General features: G+C 39.9%; 1 protein-coding gene across 3 annotated transcripts in view; it reads right to left on the bottom strand.

Moving 5' to 3' along the window:
- mtss1lb (MTSS I-BAR domain containing 2b) overlaps positions 1-15,180 on the bottom strand; it is a 108,663-nt gene extending 93,483 nt beyond the window's left edge. For 2 of the 3 annotated variants that reach the window (XM_059351492.1, XM_059351500.1), the window contains exon 1: positions 14,418-15,180. In XM_059351492.1, coding sequence (XP_059207475.1) covers positions 14,418-14,504 — 87 coding nt within the window. In that variant the 5' untranslated portion in view covers positions 14,505-15,180. The remainder of the gene's footprint in view (positions 1-14,417) is intronic. The other variant, XM_059351509.1, reaches the window with a different exon arrangement.
- Between the last annotated feature and the right edge of the window lie 684 nt (positions 15,181-15,864).

The following is a 15,864-nucleotide window of genomic DNA, read 5'->3' as shown; positions in this document are numbered from 1 at the left end:
CCATTCTACTCAGTTCTGCAGCTTCTGGCAGGAAAGACGAAACAAGCACTGAATTTCATATGCTGATAAATTAGCTCTTGCTCAATTTAGTCTAATATCACAATCATGCAAGCCCACACACACACACACAAACACGTAATCACCTACACAGTTAAATGAAACATATCTCTCTAAAATTAAGATGCAATATATAGAGCATGAAGAGAACTTTCTGTTCATTCAGTAGTTTCTATTTGAAATGAACAAGAGAATATTGATTTTCCACATTCATTGTTATTCTGTGTCTCTGGCCTGTTCATAATGATCAATGTGTTTTACAGTGAACAGCTGAGTGTGATGAGAAGGCTTTGACAGGTCTGACAAAGGGTTCAGTGAGAGAGGCTGTCTTGGCTGGCTCCCAGCAGCCTCCACGCCTCCCACGACCAGTCCTCTCCATTCATCTGTACCGGCCCTAACGAGCCCCGGGGCCCTGACGACCTCAGAGATTTTAACGAGTCCTAACGAGGGAGATGCTCCTGTTATTCGGTTGGCACTTCGGCACCTTTTACTTATGAAACTGAACTGAATGTTTTAACATTGTTGCTTTTGCAGAGAAAAAGTTTCAAGGTAATCTGAATCACTAAAAAACAGAAGCACGTATGCCAATGAGATGATGTCCCTTCAGCTACAAGACACGCTAAACCTACCCTCTGCTTCTCTACAAACTTGATTCCTTCAACTTTTAATCCAACTTTAGCCTTAAAAATGAATTTGCTGAAGACATTACTGAGATCTAAGGGTGTTAAAGGAATCAAAGAGGAGTTCAAAGTTATTTTAGCATTCATAGTTCCAAAATGTGTGACCAAAGTTAATCTGTTTCAGTGGATCTTGCCGTTTCAAGTGTTATTGCTAAGGGGACTGAATCAAATCTGTGCTGTTTTTTTGCATAAAGTTCACTTTTGATTAGCAGTTGCAAAGTGTCTTAGAGCTCATCTTTGACGGAGCAGAATGCAGAGTCAAAAAAAGGACAAAGTTCTCAAATAAGCTGTGACAAACCAACCATATCATTCTGCAAACTGCTCTACAAGGTAGCCATGCTAGATGAGGTATACCATTGTGGTGGTCCATGTGGCTGCTAAGTTCTGGTACACCATTGGCTAGCTAGCATTTTACTGGTTAGCTTGACAGCCACTGTTAGAGCCATTTATATGTATAAAGGTCATTTCCCGATTGCCTCAGTAGGTGGCGTATTGGAAAACAGCATGTGTGAATGCATAAGTAGAGGAAGAGGTAATTACTCCTCAGGAGTGTTGCTTACCGGGAGTAGCACACAGTTTTTGACTTAATGTTGTGACTTGATTTCGACAAAACAAAACCTAAGCCACAATGAGGGGCTGGTACCGGGATACGTAATTGACGCGACGTTTAACTGCCGGCTAACCTTTAAGCCCTTTTGTTTGTTTTATGCCAGTTACTGATGTAAATGTGTGTATAGCAAAGCTGTAGTGATACATGCTAGTAAATAAATACGTCTTAAGCACAAGTTCGCAGATGTTTGATTGACTACAAGGAGCCGCCGCATGACGACGCGTCAATTACGTATCCCGGTACCAGCCCCTCATTGTGGCTTAGGTTTTGTTTTGTCGAAATCAAGTCACAACAGCCACAGTACCTTGCAAATTGCGAAGTCGCTCCATCACCAAGTGTCAACCACCAGTCATTTCACAATGAAACAACTGTGCCACTTGCTGTTCTGATTGGACATCAACATTGTGCATGGACATGCTGGATGCTGTACTCATAGACTGTATAAAAATAGTGGACATAGTGACTGTGAGGTTGGTTTATGGAATCCAGATTTTAAGCCTTGTGTTTGGCAGACTTGAAACTAGCGATTGGGATTATAAACCCATTAGGAAAATGTTCAAGAAGTAGGGTCATTTTCATATTGACTTTCAGACAAACTGACTCCTTTTTGCTTTCAGTGGAGTCGCCCCCTGCTGGTCATTAGAAATAATGCAGGTTTAAGGAGCAGAGGCTGCCAACACATAAGGATTCTATCCAGAGATGTTAGCTTAAAATCATGTTTGCGTTAATAGGGCAACTAAATAAGATTTCAGCACTAAAGGATTGCAGAAATACAGCAATCCACCACCTGTACATTCACTGCATGATATAGACAAAGATACACACAAATCTAAAAAGGCAATTCAAGTATGTACTCAGTGAAGATGCTTTAGTAGCTTTCTTGAATCAACTGTTGTGTTCTGCAAACTGATTGCAAAATGCCAAGAGTTGTTTCTGCAGTAACAGGCCTTTTTTCATGGAAGACATTTTGACATGTCACAATAAAACATGAATTATTGAATTATTCTATTAAGCTGTTTGGTTTCTGGGGTTGTGCATACTGGCTCACCATCACATTGTTGTGGCTTGGAAACTTTCAGTTAAGAACAAATTTATTGTTAATGTTATTAGTAACCTCTGTGCTTTTCCTACAATGACAAGTCCAAATGCCTGGCTTATTGGTCTAATGGAACTAATGTTGCATGACTGGACATACAGGAGCCATGATGTTGAGAGAAGTCTGTCTTTTTCCTCCTTCCTTCCACTGACACGCATCCCGGCCTGTTTTACAACAGCACTGCAGAGGGAAGTTCCCTGGACCACACAGACACAAACAGTCCACAGATTGGACTAATGATACGCTTCCACAGAGCATCTTCAGTTCTACAGCATGGCCCAGAGTCATAGGACATAATTGTCACAGGTTTTTAAAAGGCTGGACAACAATGGGCAGTCTCTGTGAGGTTACTGACCAGTTTACGTCCAGGTCCCCTGGTTTGTTGATGTTGTTTTCCCAGTCTACTAATTTAACCCTTTATCAGGCAAAGAACTATATTTGGTAACTTCAGGTAATATTTCGAGAAAAAAGTTGCAAATTTACTAGATTAAAGTGGCAAATCGACGAGAAAAAAAGTTGCAGATTTAAGAGATTTAAAGTGGCAAATCTTTGCGAAAAAAGTCGCAGATTTACGAGAAAAAACTGGGAAAAAAGAAACTTTTTTCTCCCAGATTCACCACTTTAAATCTCATAAATCTACGCATTTTTTTCTCGTAGATTTGCCACTTTAATCTCGTGAACTTTTTTCTCAAAATATTATTTTCGTATGGTTTTTTTTTTACATTTTTTTTCTGGCAGTATGTAATATTCTCCAATATTCTCTAGGGTTGAAATTTGGAATGTGCAAGTATTTCAATGAGTGCCCTATTAAGGGTTAAAGTGGTGAAGTGATTTGTTTGTATTTATTTGAATGTGGGTCACAAAGGGTTTGCAAATCATTGCATTCTGTTTCATTACATATGTATTTATTTTTTTTACAAATTTCACTAGTTATAAACCTTCCACCAAGTATGTCCACAAAGGTAATAGAATAAGTAGCTGTGGATGCAGGGAGGGCCCATAGAGAATGCTTCCATAATTTATGTGGTAGACCCCTCCTCGGAAGGGTCCCATTTCTTGAGTCGCTGGGAAGTCTTTCTTATGACATTGGTGCGCTCATGAGCTTTAAATCGTAATGTGGGAACAACACGGACAATACAAACGTGCTGAATTTTATTGCTTGAGTATGTAAACAACACGCTGACAGCTTTTTCCAGTATTTGTGTGACAAAGAAGACCAAAGGAAACAGATCAGATGTGCCATGAAATATGTATTATATATATAAATATATATACACTACTGGTCAAAAGTTTTAGAACACACCAACTTTTCCAGAATTTAATTGAAAATGATGCAGTTTAATGTCTCAGTGTACTCTGAAATTAATGCACATTTGCAACATTTAAAATTCTTTATTGACCATGATAGTGTTTTGAAAGTAAAAAAAGATTCAAAATCACATTTTATGTTGGACTTAAGGATTAAAAAAAAGACACAAAATGACCAAAAAAAGACACAAAATGACTAAAAAAAGAAACAAAATGACCAAAAAAAGACACAAAATGACTTACAAAGACATGAAAATAATTCAAAAATGGACAAAATAGCCCAAGACTCCATAGAGTTAAGTTGTTAACCCATTTCTTGTTTCCTGAAAAAGGCCTACTTGTATAATTCTGAAATGTACATTATTTTTCAGTTTTGGTTAAGCTTACCTTTTTTATTTACCTCTGGCAGTTCACCACTTACCTGTGTACCCTTTCAAGCTGTTCATTTGACTTGAACTGCTTGAATTTCAATGAAAAACTGGAAAAATTGGGGTGTTCTAAAACTTTTGACCGGTAGTGCATATATATGTAAGTTAGAGAGAAACACGGCATTAGGGCAGCAAATAATCTATTTTGTTATAGTTTTATCTGACAGAGTTTGAATTGATCTGCAAGAAGAAAAAAAAGGAAAAACGCTGCCAACAGAAGAGGCACACCTAAAGAGCAGATTCCCAGTGTCTGCATGACATAAGTGTTATCATCTGTCTATTTCCGCAAGAGTCCATGCCAAGTGGCCACATGCAGCCCAAAATTATAGACATCTGTACACATTGACCAAAATGCCAACTGCACATGTGTGAACACATTTGCCTATACAGGCACCTGAAGCAGTAATAACAGAACCACATGCACATCCGTTGGAGGATATCCAGTCCTAAAGAGGCTGAAGTAAAGCTCGCTGCCAGTGGGGTTTGTGCTCTAAATATACACTGTATGTGCCTGAACGATTTCAAAAAATTTTTTTTTTAATTTTGTCATTAGAGAGGTAGATGCAGTAATGATAGAAGAGTAATGATGGGGGTATACCATGCAACACCATTATTTTAATAGCAGTATTAACCCATTGAAGCCTGGAAAGCAGATACGTCGTTTTGTATTATTTGTATAAGCTCTCAAATACTTTTTGAATTTCATTTCTATCTGCTACAGAGGCTGAAAAATCTATCATTTAGTGGAAGCGTTGACACTTCTGTTGAATTTCCAGAAAAACTTCAGGTTTTAGGGGCAGATTTTAAAATCACCCAGAGCTTTTACAGGCAGTTTTAGGCGTCAATGGGTTAACTCTTTATTTTATTCTACCTTTTTCAATTCTTTTTTGGAATTGAACTTGTCATATACAGTTATTGTGAGCCAACACACAAGCCACAGGGCAGTAAGGAACATGAAAGCACTGCCCGGCTATAGAACCACTAACCCACATGCGCGTGAGGTTCCTTGTATGCTTTGTGTTACATGCTAGACTACACACACAGCAGTGTGAAGCCTGGTCATGGCCAGAGAATATAAGCAAAGCAGATGTGGCTAGCCAACAAGCCGCAGACTCTTCCTGGTTCCCACCATAGCTGAGCTGAGGACTGAACTCTGAGGAGCCATCTCTGCACGAAAGAAGAATAAAAGTGTTATTTAAAGCAAAACCAGGCCTCAATTTATGGCTGATATGTGTTCATGGAATTATTTAGACCCGTATATCCTATAGTTGTATTGCATTCCGTGCTATGAATCTATCAGTGAACATAAATAACATAACAGTTATTCTACTGGGTTCTGTTACGGACTCAGAAATATTTATCTTGGAACTTTTGTGTTATGGGGTAAGGTTCTCAGTCTCCTGACACTATTCTCATGCTGCTAATGTTTGAAACAAGGGCTGCAACTATCTTTTTTTATTCAGTCATTAATTTAGTATAAATATCAAATCACAGAGCTATGGAAGTATTGACAGGGGGACTAAATTTTCCAAATTGGGCCCCTCAACCACAGCCACTCACCCCTCAACTCTACCAAAACCATCTATGCAATTCCAAGGAAAAAATGTAATTAAATTACACCATTTTGAAAAATAGCAATGCCCCCTTTCCCCTGCCAAAAATTTTTTTTTTTTTGACATTTATTTTTATTGAGCGCTGATAGTACAGAACATGTACAAAAATACACCATTCACAAAAGAAAACTTGGACCAATGCTCACATAATTTTTTGTTTTTTGTATGAATCCCCCCCCCCCCCCCCCAAAAAAAAAAAAAAAACCCTGAGAGTGTATTTTATTTTCTCTAACTGTATGAACTGCATTAAGTCATTAAACCACAGAGACACACTAGGTGGATTTTTAGATTTCCAGTGTAATAAAATTCTTCTGCGTGCAAGCAGTGTTGTCCCCTGCCAAAATTTAACCTAATTTTGCATTATTTAGCCTTTTCCCAACAACATAGCAAGCCATTGTACCAATGGATGCTTTGCCTAGTTTTATAAAAGTCTAACATCTGCTAGCTCTAACTGTGCCGTCTGCAGTTGGCTTTGTTTGCTACTCTGCCTCTTGTATCTCTTCTTGCTACACTGCCAATATACAACTAAAACTAAAATTAACACCCTCACATGAACTGGAATTCTGCATTTAAGAGACAGGTTGCAATGGTTCAGTTTAGGTTCTTCCCAGTGGACATTACTCGCTCAGTGAATCAAATCAAATCAAGTTTATTTGTATAGCCCTTTACAGTAGCCAGAAGGTACCCAAAGTGCTTCACAGGGAGGTGAAGCACACAGAAAACAACAGCCGGCAGAGAGGAGTCACAGGAGGTGATAGGAGAGGCAGCAGAAGTGCGAGCCAGGATCCAGGCTAGGCTAACAGCAGCTACGCATAACTGGGCTTATTGTACAGCAACTTTCTCGCCAACATCCGCTCTCAAAGAAGATTGAGAGCATGAGACTGCAGATTACAAACCACTGCACAGACAGCTGCATTATGATGATATCTGACACCAGGTTGCATGAAAATATACCAGATTTAGCTTAGCTGTGGCGCTAGCAGGCCTCATCGCTCCCTTTATTCTTTTCCAAAAAGCAATTCCCACTCCATAAAAAACCTTCAACACATTTGTCCAGTGATATAGAGCTGAAAACATGGACTAAACCTATGCAGTCCTGGGGAACAGCTGATTTAATAGCAAGGTTGCCAAGTGATATGAGCTATTGGCTTTTGGCCTGCTCTTTAACCATCGCTTTTATGTCAGCCTTTAAAAATCTATTGGTCGACCTCTACAGGAAATCATATTCTTCTTTACTGCAACTGTCAACAAAATATTACATATATCCACTCAGTAACCAGTGGTCCATATAGCCAGCTGACCGTGAACATGACCTCTGCGTCTCATCATATTACCCCTATGTGACCTGTGTGTGTGCGTGGGTGTGTGTGTAATTTACTAGAAAGTTGGTAGACATGGCCTCTGGGGATATACATTGGCAGACAGCAACATAGGCATAATGCCCACACACACACACACACACACACACACACACTTTACTGTACAAGGATATAGGAAATACCAAACACCCTCACTGTAAATCACAGAGAGAAGAATCCCAACTACCAGAATGAAACTATTACTTTAATTTTTTGTTATTATAAGCTTCCTGGAAGCTCCGTCTGTACACTGCTACAGATTTACAATTATCAGGTCCATGCAACACAAAGTCCAGTTTGCACATGTCATACTGGCTGACTGGTTGCTTTGGGGGGACGATTTGCTGAGGAGACAAAGAGGAAGGGAGGACCTGGGGAGGAGCAGGGCGAGGAAGAGGAAGATGATGGGGAAAGAGGAAGAAAAAGTGCTTTCTAAACAGCACGGATTCCATCTGCTGACCTGGGCAGACAGCAGCATTAAGCTTAGCTGTTGTTTTTAACGTGAGCATGACATGACAACTAAAACCACCACAGCATCAGGTAAAGATAGAACTTTAAGATGAACTTGGCGTAGCTTACTGGCTAAGGAGGTTGTCTTTAAACAAAGGCAAAGCTAAATGCTACAAGCTAACGCTGCATCCCCCCGACATGGTCTTGATATGAGGGTATATTGATAATTCCTACTGGATCCTGTAAATTCAGGTGAGCCCTCTGTCTAAAGCTGTATAATGCTTTTTGCTCCAGAGTGAGCTCTACAAAATCTGACAATTGCCTCCTGTGATGTCACTTGAGTCAGCCTCAGGCCTTCAGACTAGCCTGGCTAACACCAGACTAATCACAAATGAGATTAGTCTGGAAACCATTTCTCCATAGAGGAGGTGTGGTTTACGATCCTCCGGAGCCGTTTATTGGACGCTTAGAATGTCTATCAAAAGTGTCTGTACGTAGCTCTTAGCCAATCGTATCAGTTATACCAGATGACGTAAGTAGAGCGACAGAAATTGGGGCTAGTAGAGGCGCTAGTAGCGGGGCTAGTAGCGGGGCTAGTAGCGGCGCGAGTTGGTAGATTAGTAGATTAGACTTTTCCCAAATCCTGTTGGAAGCAAGGCTAAAACATCCTTTTTGGTGGTGAAACAGGAGTGTAAAGTCAAACGTTGTTCTTCTTTTAAAATCAACTTTCACTCTTAACTATTTAAAACGCCATCTACAGCTAAAGAGAGTTTCGCGTCTGCTGCAGCCATGTTGGATCCGTAAGAAAACTACAAAACTACAAGCTTCCATCTGCCGAGTAGTACGCGTCATCGTCTTGCCGTCCTTCTCCATTCTGTGATTGGATCCCTAAAACAGGGCTAAGAAACCTCTCTGGTTGCCAGACTGCCTGGAGGTTCGAAATGAAAGACCGGATATCTAGCCAGTTTCCATGGTTTTCTTGATAATAAGCAAAATCATTATCAGGAAAACCATGGAAAATGGCTAGATACCAGGCATTAAAATGAACAAGAAATTGGAGAAAACAATGGTCTAATATTTTTTTCCATGACTGTATGTATGTAGTTGTTCTTCAAATGTCTTATATATGAAGAGAAAAATGGTCCGTGCTGTTTTTGTTGGGATCACTAATGTTCTTGACTTCAGATTCACAGCTGAGTAGATTTACATGTGTCAAACCTACTTTGACCAACAGGAAGTGAAAGTAATTTAATAGAAATAGAAAATAACTGTGCAACCAGTGAAACTATTCCAGTCAAGACATTTTATTAGAATTAGTAGGCTTTTAAGCCAGCAACCAACAATCATTTTAATATCAATTAATCTATTGATTATTTAAGAATTGTAAAAAAAAAAAAAAAAAGGCAGATCACACTCCCAACCAAATATTTGATTAAGCATCATATATGACAAAGAACAGCAGCAAGTGTGAACAGCTAGAACCAGAGAATTATTTAGCTTTTTGCTTTTAAAAAAATGAATCATGAATCAATTATCAATTAAGAAAAAAGTTGTTGATTAATCAATAAATGAGACAGTTTCAGCTTAATACCTGGCTTTCCAAGTCACAAATCTGTTATTGATATACAGCAACCAATCAGTTATAAGTTGGCATGTAAGTGCACATGGTGCATTTAGACACGGATCATGTGTAGCAGTTGGAGCACAGCTTTGCATCCACTTAATAACCAAATCTGTCGGAACCAGCCTGTTTCCGAGAACCAAAGAAAAACGATTAATCCATTTGTTTCTTCTGACAAATGGCTTCTTGTCTGCTGAGCTATAAACACTCATTAAAGCCACATTGTTTCCTGTTGAGTCAAAGTGGGTTTGAGGGCTGATGACTCAATGACTCTCATCCACTCACTGATGTTCATTCAGTGCCTCCTTGGGGATTCAGTTATTCAGACAGGCAGTCGTGTTTTTGGCCCAGGTTGTAGTGACCCATATATATTCGGAGTGCTGGATAACATAAACAAGAGGACCATTAGAAACCAAATGAATAATAGATGAAAACAGAGACAGTCAGAGAAGGGGAAGCAGAGGGTTGGCTTTAAAGTTGAATTCCTTGAACGATGAGTTTTATTCTGTATTGTGCAGGTTTTTTGATCATCGTTGCCTTAGAGCAGCTATTCTCAACCTTGGGGTCGGGACCCCAATTGGGGTCGCCAAATCATTTTGGAAGTCAGCTCTGTCTCCACTGTGTTAAAGTGTTCATGTGTTAATGTGTTTTAGTCTTTTTGGTCACTTAATGTCTTTTTTTTGGTCATTTTGTGTGTTGTTTTTTTTTTTTTGTCATTTTGTGTGTTTTTTGGTAATTTTGTGTCTTTTTTTATGTGTTTTTTGGTAATTTTGTTTCCTTTTTTTGGTCATTTTGTGTCTTTTTTTAGTCATTTTGTGTCTTATTGGGTAATTTTGTTTCCTTTTTTTGGTCATTTTGTGGGTTTTTTTGGTCATTTTGTGTCTTTTTTTAGTCATTTTGTGTCTTTTTTTGGAAATTTTGTTTCATTTTTGGGTAATTTTGTGTCTTTTTTGGTCATTTTGTGTCTTTTTGGGTAATTTTGTTTCCTTTTTTTGGTCATTTTGTGTCTTTTTTGGGTAATTTTGTTTCATTTTTGGGTCATTTTGTTTCATTTTTGGGTCATTTTGTGTCTTTTTGGGGTCATTTTGTGTCTTTTTTGGTCATTTTGTTTCTTTTTTGGGTGACCTGAACTGTGCGTGTGAGATTCTGTTCAGTGAGCGGGGGTCGCGGACAACATGCATGTTAAATTGGGGGTCGCGACTCAAAAAGGTTGAAAACTAGTGCCTTAGAGAACAAGAGAAAGACAACATAGAGATAAAGTTTCTGAAATATGAAATCTATTAAACTGAGCAGAATTACTTTGAGAAGGGCCATGATCATGCTAAGCATCAGCTGAAACCACAGCTTTCTTTGAACTACTATGTCACCACACTGCTCTGCAGCCTACGGGGCAATTCAGCCATGTCTCCATGCAAAATATGTAACTTATGTAACTTACTTTCCCAATAGTAACATGTGCTGAAACAACTCTGACGTCTCACAGTTCTGCCATCCCTCTCACTTTCTACCCATATATCCTGTGCTCTGTCAAGGACCACTACAGATGCTGTGTCATGGGTGCTGATGTTGCTATGCGACCAATCCGAATGGTTTTCAGAGGGTTGATCCTAATACAAGTCTGTTATCATCTCAAAATGGTTGTATTTGGCAGAATAATGATTTCCCATTAGCAGGAAGCCTTGAAACTGCCTTGATTTATGATCTGCATGGTTGGTGCATCCCATTATATGGCAGCTTTCACAAGAATTTCCTCCCAAGTACAGACGAACTGCTAATGTCTTATCACAGGATAGAAATGCTAAATATTTTTATCACTGCCATTTGGTCCAGGCAACAAGCTTCACACCCATTTAGACATTTTTTTATGTCAGAAAATAGTACAATCTGATTGGACAAGTATATCCTAGCCTATCGTCGACTGATCCTAGAACCTCTGTACAGCAGGATGAGCTGGGCTGATGTCTCAGCATTTTAATTGTCTGTAGTACTGACAGAAAGTGACCAAGGGCCAACCAATGTCTCTAAGCCTGTTTGAGAAATCCTAAATCCAGAAAATAATTCACAAAATCTTATTGACTGGTTTATAATGACAGGTACTAACCCACAACATACACTGAAATCTGTCAATTTCTGAGAGATTGACTCAATAAGTGGCAAACTTTTTTTATTTGAAATACTGAAAGCTGCCTTTTGTGACATTCAGAACATTAAAACAGAAGCAAACATATAATATATATTATATAGTGGAATAATGGCATCCTTAGAAGAAACTGAAGCCACAACCATAGTTCAGGATAACAGCAGTGCTAGCTAGTATCTTGTATTGCAATTCTGCACCAAAGGCACTATGTAAATAAATACAGTCTTATTTTAGCCCTGAGGTCGCCCCGGTGAGAGGGAGCTAGCCCCTATTAATAACTTTATGCCAGAACTGTTACCATTGCTAGCTTTATTAGTGCAGCAGAGGTGAGAACCATGTGCAGTCAACCAGACCATGTTGCGCATACAACACCTTTAACATTTCCATTTCTGAAAAACTGTAGGCTACATGTACACATAACCTGAACTTCTGAACTTAAAGGCCCATTGTTGGGATTACTTGCTATTCAGGCTGTAAAAGCAGGAGTATAATGTGATCTGCTGCAGGGGGCCTTCTACAAAATTTCGGGGAAAATGATAAATATGATCTAAAAATAATAATCTCAAGTTGTGCTTGTAGACTTGCCCTACAAGTCATCTGAAAAATGAGGGCATTTAACAAGCAAGAATGGTCTAACAAAAGATGTCAGCGGGGAGCATAATGAGAAATGTAACATCCAGTGTTTTTGGAGCTTGACCCACACTAGGGACTAAGGGTCGGTCAACTCTGCCTCTCCTGCTTCATTTTTACTGTTATTGTTAAATATCTTGCTCTAGTAAGTTCCCAAACATTATGGAGGAATGGTAAATCACTGGAGTACGCCTTTACATTACATTACATTACATTACATGTCATTTAGCAGACGCTTTTGTCCAAAGCGACTTACAATAAGTGCATTCAACCTGATGGTACTAGACATAGACCATAGGAATCAAGTAACTTTAACCCATAAGAATCCAGACCCAGTTATCCTTAAAGGAAAGTTATGGGGGTATACCACCATTTCTGATGTGTTTTCAAAAACACTATCCCTAAATGTCAAAGATCTGTGATGTGACATAAACACTACATTGGGCGCTTATTGGATTTATGTTTATAATATATTTGTTTATAATATTTCGTATTTTAAAATTTTAAAAAACTAGACACAAATTTGCCGTTTTCTCTGCATCTCCACATCATCTATCAAAATTGTGACATTATTAGTTCTGTTTAACAACAAATTATTTTTTAGATTTGTTTTTAAGTAGCACAATAATAATAAATCGATAATAAATAAATACAAATAACCATGTGTCTTTTTGTTGATCAAAATTGTGACTTTAATTTGTTCAGGAAATATGGTCAAAACAAGTTAAATGCAATACAGGACACCCTATTAACGGATTAGAATTGTTAAATGGGTCTAAACTTAGCCTCGTAACCAAAAATAGAAGTTTTAACGTGTTTGTTACACGGGTGTGACCATGGGTTATTATGGGTTAAATTGCCTATTCTTTTTCAATTAATTTGACCATGCACTTGTATAATGAGAAATTCTGAATTTAATTGAACTGGGATCTATTTCTTTGTATATTGGAAACTCTTTGATCCATGTATCGACTTGCTCTCCAGGATCATACTTGTGTATTACTTTCTCCTGATCCTGCATGTCTCACTGCACAACATAAAGCCAATAATCTCTCCTTATGGCACAATAAGAGTAATGCGCTGGCCATGACCTCTACCATTTGGGGTCATACAGATGGCCATAAAATGTGCAGAGTTTGGATGAGAACAGCCTTATCTTTTGATATTTAGAATGGGGTAGACAAAGAGGGAGGGAAGACAGGCAGACAGAGCTGCATGGGCGTCTGACAGGCAGACATATTGACAGAGACTGTATCATGAAGCATTTGATGGTTGCTTTCATCCAGAGAATCTTACAGCAGCAGAGTGAATCAGGACATTTAGCATTGGGTGGGTACTGGAGCACTAAAGCCGGGCAGCGGCCGCTGTTAGCACCCTGTTGGAGCCATCAAGCTGCAGAGCCTCTGACTGACAGACAGACTGATCGGACAGGCAGACGGGTGGAGAAAGCAGACAGACAGACAGACAGACAGACAGAAAGGCAGGCAGGCTGGGTGTCTGACGGCTGCACGGCTTCTCACGCCTTCATGTTTTCCTGCCAGATCAGCCTGACAGAAAATCAATGACGCTGCACTCTCATGGAGACGCACAGTAACCACTGAATGGAAAGAACCATACAGCCAGACAGAATATGCAGTGGTCATGCCTGCATCTTTTCTAAAACAGCGGCGTGAGGGAAAACCAAAATGACATTGACTGTGATGATGATGAAGCATCTCAAGTAATTACCCACCAGCCAAGTCCACATGTGTATGTAATGGAATGTGTCAGTGCTATAGCCTAACCCATGTACGGGTCTATTATAGGACAAAATTCTGAAAGGCCTCCCTAATTTTCTCTATAAACTCATCAAGATGAATGGAGTTCCTGCTAAATTTAAGGGGGGCGGCCCTTTAAACTGAGCTTTCATGAAAGCCCCAGCGCCCTTATAGTAGATTCACATTGACACACAATCCAAATGATGTGCGCATCATGGCAAAAATTTGCCAGAGACGTAGATAAACCTTTGTGAACACAGCAGAGTAGGTAATGTGTGCATGTAGCAGTCCTGTTCTAGCAGGGGGAAAGGGGGGGTGAGCATCTTCCAAGCATGTCCGATAACGGATGCATTGACGTTTATATGCGCAGGCAATATACTGAGGAGAGGGAGGAGGAGGGGGGGCGGGTTTCGCACCAACAACCCAGCAGGCCGCCGCATCACTGTCACTATAACGGAGCTTTCTCTCCTGTTTAATATTACATTCAATCAAAAATAAGCATCAGCTCATTAGTAAAGATGTGTTTCCAGATATTTTAAACGTGCATTGGCACCAGAGACGCCAGCTCCATTATGATTAGGCTGTTTGGTTATTCTCAGGGAGGAAGCACATGTGTTTAACCACCATCACGGATCCAGTGAGACGTTAAAAAAACAAGCTTTTATTTACCTTCATGTCGTTGACAATCGCCTGGAATAGACCCCCGAGGGCCCCGCATTCCTTCTCCACGGTCTCCATGTTTGCCAAATCCACCATTCACCGGAATTTACAAAAGCGCGCACCAACTGCGCGCTACCAACTCTCAACAGGAAAAAAAAAATGCAAAAATGTATTTCCACAAAATCACGACCCGGGCTCTCCGGTTTCTCCTTAAAACCGGGAGAGCGACAATAACGGAGGGATGCAGCACGAACGGGAGGAGGAGGAGGGCGAAAAAAGATGCCGAAAGAAACGGCTGGCGCTGCGGTCTCTTCCAAGCGAACGGAAGATGGGTTGTGAGAGAGGAAAGATGGTCTTTCTCTCTTTCTGTCTGTCTGTCTGTCTGTCTGTCTGTCTCTCTCTCTCCCCCGGCTCTGGGTCAGTCAGGCGGTGAGACGTTCAGATGGTACCGGGACGACCGCTCATCTTGGCGCAGCCAGCGCTACGCGGAGTCGGTGGGGACGCATGTGAAGGCAGCGGAGAACCGGAGCGATGGATCGCCGTGTATGTGTGTGTGTGTGTGTGTGTATGTCAGGGTCTGTCTGTGTCTGTGCGTCCGTGCATGCGTGTGCGCGGAGGTAAAAGGCAGGCTGTGATTGGCGCAGAGGTGGTGGGCTCAGCGGTGCGGGGAGAGCAGCCAGTAATACGATCCATGCAACTGCAAAGGAGTCAAAAAAAGGAGGCTGGGCAACTCTGGACGGCCTGTCACATGGCCACGCGCACGCACAGACACGCATACACACACACACACACACACACACACACACACACCGCAGACCACCAGAAAAAAAATTAGCAGGGGGTAAATGTCAAAAAGATTTAGCTACCAGAAGAGTGTGCACATGTGTGTGTTGGAATGTGTCCGGATGACCCTGATTAATCACTTTTTAAAATATCAATTTCATAACCTTTCAGTGACCTATAAGTACTGCTGTTATAGGAATTATTAAAAAATTTGGTGGTATAGAAGTGATGTTTATCTGTGCTTTATTGCTCATGGATTCAAAACTACAGTAGAAACACAACTATTGTATTCATCCTTACAAGTTATTTCTTATGAGATAATATACAGGAAATAATGAAAATAGCTGTCATGAGCCGGTCATGTCAGCTATTTTTATTATTTCCTGTATCAATATGAGAAACCCTGTCTCCAAAAAGTTATATTTCATTCAATGAAAACTGCATTTATGTTTTGACATATTTTCTACTGTATTACAGTTGGCATGTGTCAAACATGTGGTTAGCATTGAATTGAAATAACAATTTAAACAAAACTATATTTAACAAAGATCATGGTTTGGGTTAAAAAGAATAAGTATGTTTGTTATGTTACTTTTAGTATGTATGTTTGTATGTTTTAAGTAGTGATGGCCAAATGAAGCTTCATTAACTATTTTCTTTACTTTCTGAGCCC

Source organism: Centropristis striata, chromosome 2, assembly GCF_030273125.1.
Source record: "Centropristis striata isolate RG_2023a ecotype Rhode Island chromosome 2, C.striata_1.0, whole genome shotgun sequence".
Taxonomy (NCBI): Eukaryota; Metazoa; Chordata; class Actinopteri; order Perciformes; family Serranidae; genus Centropristis; species Centropristis striata.
This window is presented reverse-complemented; position numbering and strand designations above follow the sequence as displayed.